Source organism: Colius striatus, chromosome 10, assembly GCF_028858725.1.
Source record: "Colius striatus isolate bColStr4 chromosome 10, bColStr4.1.hap1, whole genome shotgun sequence".
In the NCBI taxonomy this organism is placed as follows: Eukaryota; Metazoa; Chordata; class Aves; order Coliiformes; family Coliidae; genus Colius; species Colius striatus.
This window is the reverse complement of record NC_084768.1, coordinates 20403740-20417941: the sequence shown is the minus strand read 5'-3', so window position 1 is coordinate 20417941 and position 14202 is coordinate 20403740. Positions and strand designations below refer to the sequence as shown.

Below are 14202 nucleotides of genomic sequence, written 5' to 3'. Positions count from 1 at the left end.
CTGTGAAAATTAAGGTTTTGAAGTCTGCTCCAAAATAGGGATGGAGACTATATGATCTCTATGTGGCTTAATAATGGAAAGTAATTAACTGCTTTGTGTTTTTCTAGGACCTGGCTGAGGAGAGCTAGCTAGAGAGTCATCTCTCAAAATTGAGTACTAAACTCTTCACTGTATGTTTAGGGCTGTGCTTCGTTTCTTGGTGGGCAGGCATATACTGGTCTGAACTGTGTTAGGATGTCCAAACCCTGATTTGGGGGGAGCAGGAGACAAATGGAGGAATGACAAGAAAGCCAAATTGTGCTTTAAGTGTTTTACAGGCTCAGTGTTAAGACATGAGAAAACCATGGGGGTTTACATGAGAAAAGTCAGTATTTCCACATAGCCACAGGATGGCATCACCTCTTCACGCTAGTGCAGGAGAAACCCTCTCCTGTAGCCAGCTGGCCGCAGCAGAGAGAGCTTTTTAGGGTTAGCCAGAGTCTGTACTACAGCTTTAGAAGCTGGAACTGCTCAGATCATGTCGTTTGTTTGCCTTAAGGAACTGGCTGTTCTGGTTTCAAGGCTCAGGCTGGTTGGGGTACTACCATAAAAATTTCACATCCTCTTATTACCTCTGTTTGCTGCAATACCTAGCCCTGTAACAATGATGCTGTAGGGCCAAAATAGATGCTTGAAACTTCTGTCTTGCCCTCACTTTTCAGATTTCATATGCTGGTTTGCAACAGGCCCAGGGGCAGAATTTGAATCCTGGAAGGATCCTTTCTGCTCTGGCATTGCGTTCCTGGTGGGGACTGTCCTGTTGCTAGGCTCGATCAGCCAGGACCCATCTGTTGTGACACATCTAGAGTGCAGCACAGCCAGTGCTGCTGTGGGGGACCCCAGGGAAATGCCTGTGGTGAGGGGAGAGATGGTGGATTCTACTCCCACCTCCCCAGTGTCCCAGCACTGATGGAGGAGGGAGGTACTGCACTCTGAATGGTGTAAGTTGGAAAGAGGACAGAAGTGTCTTACTGCCCTGGGCACTTGCTTGGAAAGCAGCAGCATCACTTCTGGTCACTGATGTAGGCTTTGGTGGCTGAATAAAAAGGGATAGGAATAGTCAGTGAAGATGCCATTCTTCTCTCCTTGTGGGATTTTGTGGGCCTATGGGGGCATTTTTTGCATTTTCTCAATTGCTGGACTGTTCCGCGATGCTCAACTTGACCTCAACCCATTTCTAATCCGAGACCCAGGAACCTTCCCTTCTTTCTGCAGCCCAGCCCACCCTATCCAAGGGCACTTGGTCCTGAGTACAGCATGCAGGGCTCCTGTCCAAAGAGAAGCAAGGTGTGCACTGCTCGTTCCTTCCCTCAAAAGTGTGTCTCTGCCATTTTTAGCTGCTCATTGCTACCGTCCTCATGCTGCTTACCTCCAGTCTCCTCCAGAGCTTCAGCTCTGTGGGCAAGGCCCAGCTTGGTGCATTGTCCAGGTGAGAGGCATCATTGAAGTGAGAGGCATGTTAATTTTTGTTCTCCTGGAGGGAGAGTTCTGTGGTGCAGGATTTGGAATGGCTCTGCCCAGCAGCAGAGCATGCCTGGTCCTGTGACATGCCCAATACAGACAGCTGTGAGAAGTAGTGGACACTGAAATACTTGTCTGATCCAGACCAAGGGGGGTCAACCAGTCCGTGCTGCTGACCCACTTCAAGAGGAAAAAAACCCCTCAGCAGCCCACCTCCCACAGTGCACAGACACTGCTTTTCTTCCTGCTACTTCTTGCCCTTAAGTAGAGGAGCTTGGCTGTGTTCATTAACAAGGCAAAACCATTAAACTTGATTAAGTTAAGCCGTTCCTTACGAAAACATCTCTGAGCTGCACAGCTGGCTGCAGGCAGAGACTGCAGAGCCTCTGCCCACAGAGCTCTCCCTGTGTCTTATCTGGGGCCAGGACGCAGATATAAGAAAAAATTTCCCCAGGAAAATAAACACATGACTGAGAGCTAGAGACACACCATTTGTTGGCAGTTTGAGAGTCATTTATTTTTGTTTTTCTTTAAAAAAAATGCAAAACATTTGGGGCTTTTTGTTGTAGGCTTTTTGTTTCGTCTGTTGCATGGACTAGTTATGGAAATGAAAGGTTGATACTGAGATACAGTTGTGGGGAGGCAGTGCAGAGGTGTCTGGAGAGCAGGGAGCTGAGTTCCTGTACTATATATCTCCAGCTGCCTTAGTGTGGATGCTGCAGGGTGACTGCTGCCTGCCTGATGGGGGACAGGTCCTGGTGCACCTCAGGGTGCCCCTGCTCTTTTGCTTTTGTCTCAAGAGGCAGCTGATTTACTGCCTGGTTTTGCATGCAGTAAAACCAGCAGCCTTCCAAGAAGTTGGTCCCTGGGTCTTATGGGGTGCAGGACTTAATGGATCAGGGCAGGCTTGCCATCCCAGTGCCTCTGCCCAGGCTAGGGATGAATTTGAATGATTCTGGCAGGTTCTTGAAATTCAGACCTGGCTCTGAACTCCCCAAAGCCTGGGCTGGAGATTTTACGTGTGACACAATGCAAACATTTTCTTGACAGTTCTCTGGTTCTTGTAGGAATTAGGAATTGGTTGCCCTTGCCTGAAATGTTGTTTGCTATCCTTTCTGGAGAAACACCTTCATGCAGGGAGCCACACAAAGTCCAGCAACTCCACAGCAAGTAGGCTGTACTCAGCCAGAGCTGGCTGCCTCCGTGCCCCTGCTTGTTTGGGGAAGCTTTTGGCCTCCCATGGCATTTCCCTTCGCTCTGATTTTTTTTTCCCCATGACCCCAGGCATCACCGCCCCTCCTCCAGGCTGCTGCTGCCTTTGGATTGCAGCAGCAGCACCTGTGTGAGCAGGGCAGGAGGAGGCTGCTTTTGCCCACCTGGTGAGTTTGGGTCAGGAAGGCTGGGAAAAGCATCTGGATGGGGGAATGGAGGGAAGGAAGAAGGGCTCATGCAAGTGCAGTGCTGGTTCTCCATGGTCCTGGCTGTACTTGGGGTTTGGGACAGAGACTAGAGCTATTCCTGCATGTTTCTCTCTGGGATTTATGTGTGGTAAATCCTAACTTTTTTTACAGCATTATATGCTGCTGCTTGTTTTGGACAAGAAGGGAGTCACTTATTTCAGTGGTAACAAAGCAAGCTGGAAAATAAGGCACATATGGGGTCAATTTGAAGGACTGTGTGAGGAGGAGCTTGGCCTCCTGGCTGTTACCAGCACAGCCACAAGCAGCCAGACATGTGACATCACTGCCTTGTCTCGGCTGGACAAAACAGGCCATGCTGGGACTGGGTAGCAGGAATGGCTGCTTCTGACCAGCGGCTTTGCCCCTGCCGGTGTGTGCCCTGGGAGCGCAGGAAGATGGCATCGCCCTCTTCCTCTCCTGGGCTGGAAGCCCTTCTGTCTGCCAGCTCCATCCAGGCTTGCCTACGTGGGTTTGGCTGCACATCGCCCAGATGTCTGGCTCTGGCTGGCAGCTTCAGTCTGCTCTGGCAGCTTAAGAACTAGAGGAAAACAAAACCTAGATGTGATGGAGCTTCTGTTCCCATATGTGTCTCTCGTTGGCAAAACAAGCTGAGGGAGACAGACCCTGGCAGGGCAGAGGAGAACTCCTGCTCCTTGGGAGGTAGGCTGGATGTGCAAGCCTGGGGGAGCAGAAGGTCAGAACCGGCATGGGGGTGGGAGCTGTGCGTGGTCTCATTAGCGGCTGTGCCCAGCTAAGCTTTGTGCATCCAAGGCAAATGAGGATGCAGAGGGAGGCAGAGTCTAGCTACATGACGCATCCATGCCTATGGGATGACTGTGAGCCTGAACTTTACAGCTCTCTGCTCCTACAGCACATCCCAAATCCCAGAGCTGGCTGGTGTGTCAGCTGTACAGAAGCCCTTTGCATGGCACATGGAGCTGCACATGGTGCTGCATGTGGAGCATTGTGTGTGCTGCAGGGTCTGTGTGTGTCTGATGTGAGTGCACAAGGGCTGTAGGGAGAAGGGATGGCCAAGTGTGCCAGGAAAGCATGTCTGCTGCATCCATACTGCTTTGGTGGGCCAAGCTCTGCAACAGAGGGGCCTTTGGTCTTGCTCTTCTTTAGTAGTCATTCAATAAATAATACCTATAGCTAAGCCTTCACACAGCCTCAGCTTGCATTTCTGCTCTTGCAGTAGCGTGGTGGGCTCCTTAAAGGCAGGTCTGTATAAAACAGTCTTTCAAGGCAGATATGTTTAAGTGCTGGTGCAAAAGGGCTGGTCTTGCAGCCTCCTCTCTCCTCCGTGCCTCTAGCCTGGGTGGCAATGCATCCTTCTGCTTTGCTACTTTAAGATGATGTCTTGAGGTCTCTAAGGTCGGGCTGAGGGCATCTGGCATCAGACATTCTCAGTTACCTTTGCTTTGGCAGTTGGGGAGATGGCACATCTTTGAACTGGGGGGTAAGTCTGCACTCAGCTTTCTTTGCATCTCCAGCGTAAGCTGGGTTTGGACTGGGCCTCCACAGTCAAGCTGGGCTACCTCCACGGCAGGGCAGGTGAGGCATGGCTGTGCTTGCTTTGCAGCGGCCATCCGTGTGGTGTGTGTGCAGGGGGAGACTGCAGGCAGCTTGGTCTTTGCATGCTCCCTGGTCTGTGCCACGGGGAAAGCCTCATGTATGGTCTTTGTGCAGGGAGAGAGCCTCACACCAGGCCCATAGTGTGTGGATGGCAGGAGGCTTGCACAGTCCAGAGGCAGGTCCCCCTCATCTGTGCTGGAGGCCTTGTGCCAGCCTGTCCTTTGCAGGGGTTTCTGCCCTTGGGCACACTGTCATGGTGAGAGAGATAAGGCTTGTATAAACCTGTGCCTGACTGCCTTGCTTTCTGCTGGCCCTGAAACATGCTGGTTAGCCACTGGGCTCAGCTCTTTTGAAAGTCACCGTGGAGTGGTGGCAGCTTTGGCAGCTCCTTTCTCCTCATACTGCACAGGTGAAAGGACTGGTGGCATCTTGGAGGGGAGGGCCTGAACACCCTCCTGCCCGTTAGATGGGCAAGGAGGGTCTCTTGTCCAGCAGGAGCAGCTTGGGCTGAGCTGAGATCCACAGGTCCTCCTCATCCTTCTTCTTCTTCTTCTTCTTCTTCTTCTTGTTCCTCTCGGTGTGCAGCTGCCCATTGCTACTGGGGCTGCCTTTCTTCTTGCTTTCTCCCCTCCGGCTGCAGAAGCAGCAGTGGCAGCAGATGAAAATGAATACAATGAGGACAACGAAAGGCAGACCCAGCAGAACAACCAGGCAGACAGTGTTGAAGACACCTTCCTTGTGCTTGGTACGGATGAGCTCCAAGATGGAATTAAAGAAAGAGCTGATCTTCTGCTCCATGTCGGCTCCAGGGCAGGCTGCCTGTGCCACTCCCTCTGCTTGAAGGCCCCTTGGGATATGTTCAGCTCCTGTAAGCTGCCAGTGGGCTCCACAGGTGTCCTTGGATGGTGCCTGCAAAGACAGAAAACCACACAGATGAGGTACCTGATCCCTCAGCAATTTTCTCCACGGAGCTGTCAGCACAGCCAAGGCCTCAGCAGGGTAAGAGGTCTGCTGCCTTGGCGGGGTCTGGGGTCATGGGGGCTGGGCCATGCTGCCAGCCACATTCCTTTAGGTGTCTCCAAAAGTGTGTGAGAAACACAGCCTCTCCTGGGGTTCCTTCTCAGTGGTAGGGATGGGTGAGGAGGGCTTTGGGCATCCCCACTTGCCTCGACATCTGGCCAAGTACAAATCTTCCCCTCCCTGGGCATTTATCTCAACCTTTGCTTGGCAGCCACAGCCATAAGCCCTTGTGGAGTTTATTTCTTAGCAGAAGAAATATTGTCTGCAGGAGGAGCTTTTCTGTCTAGGAAGGGACTTGCCTGGTCCAGGCAAGGGACCACTGCAGAGACCGGTCCTGCTGCCATCAGAACTGGGATTCAGCATGTCACAAGTCCCTCCTTACCCCAGATACACCTTGGGACTGGTGACTGGTTTGGGGAGAACATTTCTGATGGTCTGTGGTCTGGGATGGGCAGTGCCCTGTGTCAGGACAGCGAGGTATGTCTGTCCCAGACACCATGCTGGGGGCTGGTCTGGCACCTGGGGTACCGCCAGAACATTTGGGGTGGGGGTTGTGGTTAAAGCACTTGGATTTTGGATGGGGGCTATGCTACAATCAGGGAACCTCACAGGTGGTGGTCAGGTGGGTGCCTTGCAGCCTTGCACCTGGGGCTGCCTTCAGGGCTAGCCACAAAGGCGGTGGTGGGGGAGGAAGAGGGTTGGCTGAGGATGGAGGAGCTGCTGCTGTGCCTCACCTGGGAATTGCTCCAAGGGTTTGGGCAGGGCTGAGCAGCATTTCTGCAGCCTGACGTAAGGTTTTCCTCTCCCTGAGGGAGGGAAAGGTGCTGCTGCGTGGTAGGGCTCTCAGGGAAGCCCTCTTTCGTGGCAGGGAGCTGCTGCCTCTGCTCACATTCTTTCCTCCTCTCTTGGGGCCAAGCAAAGCTCCTGAGGTTTTTGAGTAGGGCAGTTTGGTGAGTTGAAGTTCAACACAGGGGTCAATAAATCCTGAGCTGTACAGTTTGAGAGCTGGCAGGGGCAATCTCAGGCTCTAATACCACGTTTCACCCTCTCTGGCTTTTTCCATCAGTATCTTTGCCAGCCTCTGTGATTCAAGCTCCACAACCTTTTGAGGGAATACTGAAATCCTCTTGTGCACGGGGGAGAACTGAGGTATGGTAAAGGAAAGCCAATGTTTCCACTTCCCAAAAACTTAATAGGTACAGCCTGAACTCCAAAGGTGTCCCGGAGAGGCTGCTCCACTTGTCTCCTGTGACCACAGACTCCTTGGCCTTCCCTCTGGCAGCTCCTGCAGAGCCAGGGTGCCTCTTGGGAGGTACGGGAAGGGCCCCTAACCTGTCTTTGGCTAAAGCCTCCTTGTCCATGGTTCACTGCTTTCAGTTCAGTTATTGCTGTTCCAGCACCTGCTGAAAATTGCTCCCTTGACCCAAGCATTTTGGGATGCTCTGGATCACCCAGCCCAGCCTCACTGCACATCCTCGCACCTCGCTCTACAATCACACCAATCACACCCTATTGCTGAGGAACGGCACAGCTACCGGCCTCGCCTAGAAAGCAAACCGCGAGTTCCCTCCGACGCTAACCACAGCGCTCCTGCCAAGGCAGGAGCTGCTGGGCAGCCCCTGAAAAGGCAGCTCCTGAGGGAAAACCTGCCTTTGGAAACACTGTCCTGGCACTTACAAAGCTGTACAGGAGTCTTATTTCACCAGGCACCCCTGGCTAATGGCTTTCAGACCCAACTGGCAGCACTCTAAGAGCCGAATCCTTTGGTGTCTCAATTTGAGACTTCACGAGTGCTCAAATCCTATCAAAAAGAAAGGATTTCTCCTCCCTGACCCTCACAGAAAGAGACTGACCATTGTGAGTTTATTGTTTCGGTCTGCACAAGAGCATAGCTGAGCTGGCCCCAGTTAGCTGTGGTTTCTCTTTTGAATATACAGGTGGGAGGTGTGATGATAACAGGCATATGAATTTCTGCTGGTGCTTCTCTGAAAAACTGTCATTTGAGGTGTCCCAGATGAAACACAGTGCTCTGGGAGGTGGTTTGGGTTTTGGCTAAACGAAGATGTTTGTAGCTAATGTTTTATTGCTATGTTTTTGTCCAGTTTGATATGTCTTCCAGTTTCTGCTTGCTAGAAGGGGAATTTATATATATATATAAAACTGGTGGTTTTTTTTTTTTTTTGGAGGTAGAGAAACAGCATGGTGGGGATGTCAGGCACACACCCAAGATGGGGAATGATGCTGTGAGAGGCAGAAGAGCCTTTTCCACCCTACCTCTGCTGCTGAGCAACTTCACAGCCTTGGGAAACTGGATGCTCCCTGCATTGCCTCATCTCCCTACCTGTCACAGGACCACAGTCACCACCTGAGGTATCACTGAGGACTCAGAGGCTGAAATCCCATCCACCCTCTTCTCACCCTCTGCCCGGAGTGCCTGTGAGTGTTACAGATCTGCTTTTGCTGCCAGGGGAGATAAGCAAGGGCTCTCTGTGTGCTGGCCTCTGCTCTCTGCCACCCACAGGCACCTCAAGCTAGGGGCAAGGGAGAAAGCAGTGAGAGCTGCTTCTTACAACTACTCCTTGTCCCAACCTTCATCCTCACCAAGGCCTTTTTTACAGGCAGCTGTAGTAAAACTGCAAGACAAATAAATGGAGTAGCTTCTCCTCAGCCTGAATCATCTGTGTGATGCAGGTTTGCCATTTATCCATAAATATCCTGACAGCTCATCATGCAAGCAGGATACACTTCACTCCAAAAAAGAAGTAAAAAGACCAAAACACCCAACCCCAAAACAACAGCCGCCTTAATTTCAGACAAAACAGGATGTACAATTTTATTCCTGCGCTGAGCTGCTCCATATTTATTGCTTCTAAACTTCTAGGGAGGGAAGGAGGGCTGGAACTTCCTTTTAAACTTGTAATTAATTGTTTGCAGAAGCAGGAAAAAAAAAGAAAAAGCAAGGCCCTTTGAAACGTTTCCACTTTAAACCGGAGGCGAATGCACAGGGGAGGCCTGCACTGCTGGTTCCAGGGGAGTGCCCATCTGGGGCTGTGCAGCCGCCCTGGGCCAGCCCGGAGCAGCAGGGATGTGGCTGAGCATCCCTGGCAAGGGGAAGGCAGAGGTACCTGCCACCACTCTGGGCAAGCAGCACCCAAAATCCCAGGGCCACCTTTCAGCATGGCTACGCAGCTGGATTTCAAATGCCTTTTCTTTTCGGTGCAAGTGTCGCCTTTTGTTTGGTGGATGAAGGGATGTCTGTGTGCTAAAGAAAGGGGTTCTTCACTTTTATATTAAAAAGGAAAAAAAAAGGGAAAAGGGGAGGGGAAAGTAGAAAAACTGGTGTCTTTTGAGCTGCCAGCTCCAGAGGGGTTACCCAAGGCCAGATCTCACCTGCTGAAAGCTGTGGTGCCACTCAGTTTGGTGTGACAGCAACATACCCCTGAGAGATGGCATGAACAGGTCCAGTGCGGGTGTGGACCGGGTGCCCAGTGCACATGGAGCACAGGAGGGGTCATCTGTTTTTTGAGTTAAAGTATGGGACCAAAAAATGGGGCCAGAGAGGCACTGGGAGACAGAGCAGCATCTCAGGGAGGGCTGCTAAAAACCTGCTGAAAGAGCTCTTTGTGTTTGAGGAGCTGGTGCTGGCAATGAGGCAGGGGAAAGCTGACATGGTAACTCACTTGGGAAATCCTGCGGCCAGGGATGGATGGCAGCTCTGCATGGCAAGGCTTTGTGTGGATTAGGTAAGTTTTAATCGAAGCAGGGTGTTCAATATAAGGTTCTTTAATCCACGTTGGCTCTGAAGGAGCCGGTTTATAGAGAGTAAGGAGCATCTGCCACTCCTTTGGAGTTACGGGCGGCTGTGGATGGAAAACAGGCTCCTTTTGAGGTCCAGCTTGGGATGGCACCGCCAACCATCAGCGTGCACAGCTTGCCTGGCAGAGCTGGAGCAGTAAAGGTTGCCAGCCTGAGCATGGGGAAACCAAAACAGAGGGGTTGCCTTGGCAATGTTGGCTTGCCCACATCCTGTGCACTGCAGAGCAACCGCAGTGGCAGGGGACTGAGCTACAGCTTGCAGAAAAGTTGCAGTTTGCTGGAAACTGGGGGCAAAGGGCTGCAAACTGCTATGCAGGGTCACTGTGGCAGGGGAGAGAAAGCTGGAGATATTTTAGGACCCGATTTTGCAACTGAAGTTCTTTCAACTTCAGTTGAACTGAAGTTCTTTCAACAGGCTCTTATGTCTGTGTGAGTCCCCCTCAGCTTGTCAAAGCTCAACCCACTGCTCTTGGCTGACATTCAGCCCAGCTCTGAGTGAGGCAGCTCTAAGGTGCTTCGCCCTGTGTCCACCTTGAGAGAAGGCGTAGCTCCAGATGACAGCCAACCTACAGCCCATGTTATTTTAATTCCCTCATGCTCAGTGTCCAGCTACAATTCAGGGCTTGCAGAGGTGATGTGAAAACATCCAACCAGCAGCCACCCCTGTTTCCTTAATACAATGAGACCTCACTTCATGCAATTGATGCTAAGTGGCATAAAACAAGAATCACAATATTAAACTCGACCATTTCCTTCTCTTAGTGGCTTTGTGTAAGCTTTATACCTGCCTTCCACTGGCAGTGGTAGCTATGGGTCAGGCTAGGAGAGCCCAACTTCTCCGCCAGAGCCTGTGCGCTGACACAACTATCAGCCAGAGCTACACAGGCACATGTGGGTGACATCTAATTTTCCCAGTTGCACCTGCAGACTTAAAGGAAAACTGGATGAAACCGGACACTGAGGCTGAGCAGTTTCCTCAGCTGGCATTGCACGTTGCTGTTTTGGAAATGGTGAATAACACGAGTTTTGCCGCCGGTCTCACAGAACTGGCAGCAGGCTCCAGACCTCCTCAAACGTTAACAAACAAACACCGAAAGCCACCACCCAGCAAACAAACCAACTAAAGCTTCACTTCATTCCCAACACCATCAAACCTTCCAGCTATAAGCTGCACGCAGGTGCTTTCATCCCCTAAAGGGAGCGATCTGGAAAACTACCGATATGAACGTTGGATAAGAGGGTTAAAGTGAAACTATTTTGCAAGCTGCTGCCTGGAGCCTGCTCTGCGATCGCCATCTGCACACGCGGGGCTGCCCTCGGCACCGGTGCAACTCCTGGCCAAAACGCCAGTTCTCTTTTGGGAAAAGCACTGCTGTCATCCCCGACAGCACCGGGAGCAGCTCTGCACCAGTCCCGGCTCCTCTCCGCGACGGCAGAGGCAGCGCTGCCTCCCCGGGGCTGTCCGGCTGCCCCCACCCAGCCCACCCCTGGCCCTACCCGGAGTGGCGCGCAGACATCTGTGGGGTCAGGAGGCTCAGGGGAATCTGCGGCCCCCCGAGCCAGCCTTGCGGCTCACCCCCGAACCACATTTGTTGGCATAGCCTTACCTCTAGCCCGAACCCTCAGCTGCTGGGCGGATGTCCCCCGAGACGCTGGTTGCTCTTCATCGCCATTTCTCAAGTGCCACTGTCCCCCTCCCGCGCGGCTCTGACAGCATCTGGGAGAAAAACAGATGCCGGCAGAGAAAAAACAGAGGAACCCCGTGCGTTTGGTTAACGCAAAGCCACGGGTGAAGCCCGGCGGCTGCGGGGAGCGGCTCTGCCCGTGCCCCCGCCCCACAACCTACCTCGGCGTCCCGGCACCCGTCCGCCCAGCCGGGCCCGGCCCGTCCCGTCCCGGCACGGCTTTGGCGGCGGCTCCGGAGGAAATGGGAGGCCCCGGCCCGCCCCGCCCCCGGCCCGGCGCGGCCCCGCCGCCCCCCGTCCCACCTGAGCCCCTCTGCCCTCGCAGCCCCCCGGCCCTGCGGGGGAAAGGGCTCGGCCAGGGCCGGAGTTGCAGTCGTTTAGTCTAGGGAAGCGGCGCCGGGGGGGGGGGGGAAGGTACAAAACCGTGCCAAAAGTTTCTGGGAAGAGGAAGAGAACAGAGTGTTTTCCGTGGTCGGGAAGGGCCTGGGCTCTGGGGCAGCAGAGGTTCCAGCGGGAGCTCTTTCGGGGGACAGCGGTGGGGGTTTGCATCACCACCCCTCTTGTGAAGCTTTTAAGGACACAACAGACCTCCGTCTCCCAAAAAGTAGAGCCAGTGTAATCAGATCAAAAAAGATCACAGGAGACAGACTCAAATGTACTAGGTCCAGATGTGTAGATGACAGCATCTGTGCATCACTGACTGAGCTGCTTTAAAAATGCACTGCCTAAGGTGTGGAGACGGGGTGGGCCTGGTTGCTCTATATGCATGGCTCGGTAGTGACTGTATTATTGAGGAAAGACCAGAGACTGATAAGGATGGAACCCCCTGCCCTACCAGGTGCCAGAGGCTGGATGACAGCTTACTCAAGCTACATGCCAGTTGGAGGACTCAATGCATACAATAACCACGTATATTAGATAAGATTTTGTATAAATGCAGTAGGGGATGTACTGCTGGGTGTGCTGCTTTGTGGAGTAACCCCCCCCAAGCACCCGGCTCTGCACAGACACAAATGAAGCAGTATCTCAGCTCTGTGTGTAAATTGGCTTACTGCACACCAGGCATTAATCGGCTTTTTGAACAACACAACTGACACCCTGTTCACCACCCATGCTCTGTCCCTGGAAAGGAAGAAGGTGACCCAGCATCCCCAGGGGAGAGGGATGTACCAGAAGTACATGCAGCACCCAGCAGCATTATGTGTCCTAGGCATCCATGGAGGTAATAATTACTGTTTGTTTGAGGATGGCCCTCAAAATTTGATCATAGAATCACAGAATGATAGAATGGCAGGAGTTGGAAAGGACCTTTAGAGATCATCTAGTCCAGTTACAAACACTCTCTCTCCATCTTACTTCTTGTTTATCTCCCCACAAGGAGAGTCCAGGAATCACCACATCCCCATTGCTTTCCATTCCAGAGCTGAGCTGTCTCCATACAGCCCTGTGATGTTGACAGCTGGGCAAGCTGCAACTAGAAAAATGTTTTCCTGGAATTTTTATGGCCAGCTTGAATCCTTTCAGCTTGCAAAACCCTCACACTCGTCCTCATCACCCTCCTTTACGCTCCAGAGCCAGGAGCTTTGCTTTTCTGCTTTGGCCTTGATGCTGACTTGTAGCTGGGGCCGCCCAACCCTTCAAGGGTGCTGGAAAACAGCCCCATGCTCTCAATGCTGTGTCCCAGCAGCACCAGGAGCAAAGCTGGAGTGGGAATATGAGGAGAGGTAGAGAGGAGGGATGGAGGCAAGCTGCCTGCCAGCCCTTGCTGCTTCCACTACCCTCCCTCCTGCTGCCTTCATCCGAGTGCTAGGGCCAAGAGACCACAAGGAACATGTTACAGCTACAGCTTTTGTTAACTGCCTCCTAGCAGCTTTTACAAGGTGTTTCTGTGCTGCAGGCAGTACCAAACCCTTTTTACCTAAAGGTATGCTACTTGTTGACACCAGGAAATCATTCCTCCATTTTATGCTGTAGGATGGAGATCCTTGGGATTTGCATCGTGTTCATGGCTCATCACTTCCCAGCTGACCCCATCCTGGCTCTGCCTCCTCACTGAGCTGCAGCAAATCCTAGGGGGTGACCTGCTGGAGAGCAGCTCCAAGGAGAAGGACCTGGGAATTCTGGTGGGCAGAAAACTGAACCTGAGTCAGCAAAGTGCCCTCGTGAGCAAGGCCAATGGCCTTCCCCTTTTCTCTGCTCTGGTAAAGCCACATCTGGAGTACTGTATCCAATTCTGGGCCCCCCAGTTCAAGAGAGACAGGGAACTGCTGGAGAGAGTGCAGTGAAAGGCTACCAAGATGATCAGGGGACTGGAACATCTTTCTTACAAGGAAAGGCTGCGGGAACTGGGGCTGTTTAGCCTGGAGAAGAGAAGAGCGAGAGGGAACTTTATTAACATTTATAAATACCTAAAGGGCAGATGTTGAGAGGATTTTTTCTGTAGTGCCCAGTGACAGGACAAGGGGTAAATGGGAACAAACTAGCACATAGGAAGTTCCACTTGAACACAAGGAGAAAGTCCTTTGGTGTTGAGGTGAGGGAGCCCTGGCACAGGCTACCCAGGGACGGTGTGGACGCTCCTTCTCTGGAGGCTTCTAACTCCCCCGCACACCCTCCTGTGTGAGCTGACTGAGGGGAACCCGCTTTAGCAGGGAGTTGGACTGGATGATCTCTGAACGTCTTTTCCAGCCCCCCCCATTCTGTGATTCTGTGAAATCTCCCTTGTCACCCTACGGAAATGCCTTTCCCAGGGCACTCAGAAGAAGCTACCTGGCTGCTGACAGTCACCTGAGGAACATCCAGCCACTCTGCAGCACCAGATAGAATAATGTCTCCTTTGAAACCACCTTAATAGGAAATATCTATTATTACAGGTCTGCAAGGGCAAGAGTGGACAGAAGTATCAGGCTCAGGGGTGCTCATTCCTGGGTTTGAGGGGGATAAAGGCCTTGCCCACCCCCACAGGGGCTGGGAGGTTTGCTATGTTCCCTGGGCAAACAGCTCTGCTGGCACTCAGAACTTTCTTGTCGCTAGTTTAACTTGGCAGAGGCCTTGCCGAGGGAGGAGCTGCCAGTCTGGGCACCTTCCCTGGCTTTTAAGAGGCCCCTCCAAGCACAGTGCTTCAGCACCCACTTGGCTCCAGCCAG

The 14202-nt window shown here is 52.5% G+C and overlaps 1 protein-coding gene across 1 annotated transcript; it reads right to left on the bottom strand.

Moving 5' to 3' along the window:
- Positions 1-1978: 1978 nt before the first annotated feature.
- KIAA0040 (KIAA0040 ortholog) lies at positions 1979-11323 on the bottom strand. Its single transcript, XM_062004211.1, has 3 exons — positions 11218-11323; positions 10979-11088; positions 1979-5444 (listed from the first exon to the last, which is right to left on the bottom strand). Exon 3 carries the CDS (start codon positions 5331-5333, stop codon positions 4998-5000), a length of 336 nt encoding a protein of 111 aa, XP_061860195.1. The 5' UTR covers positions 5334-5444; positions 10979-11088; positions 11218-11323; the 3' UTR covers positions 1979-4997.
- Positions 11324-14202: the final 2879 nt, after the last annotated feature.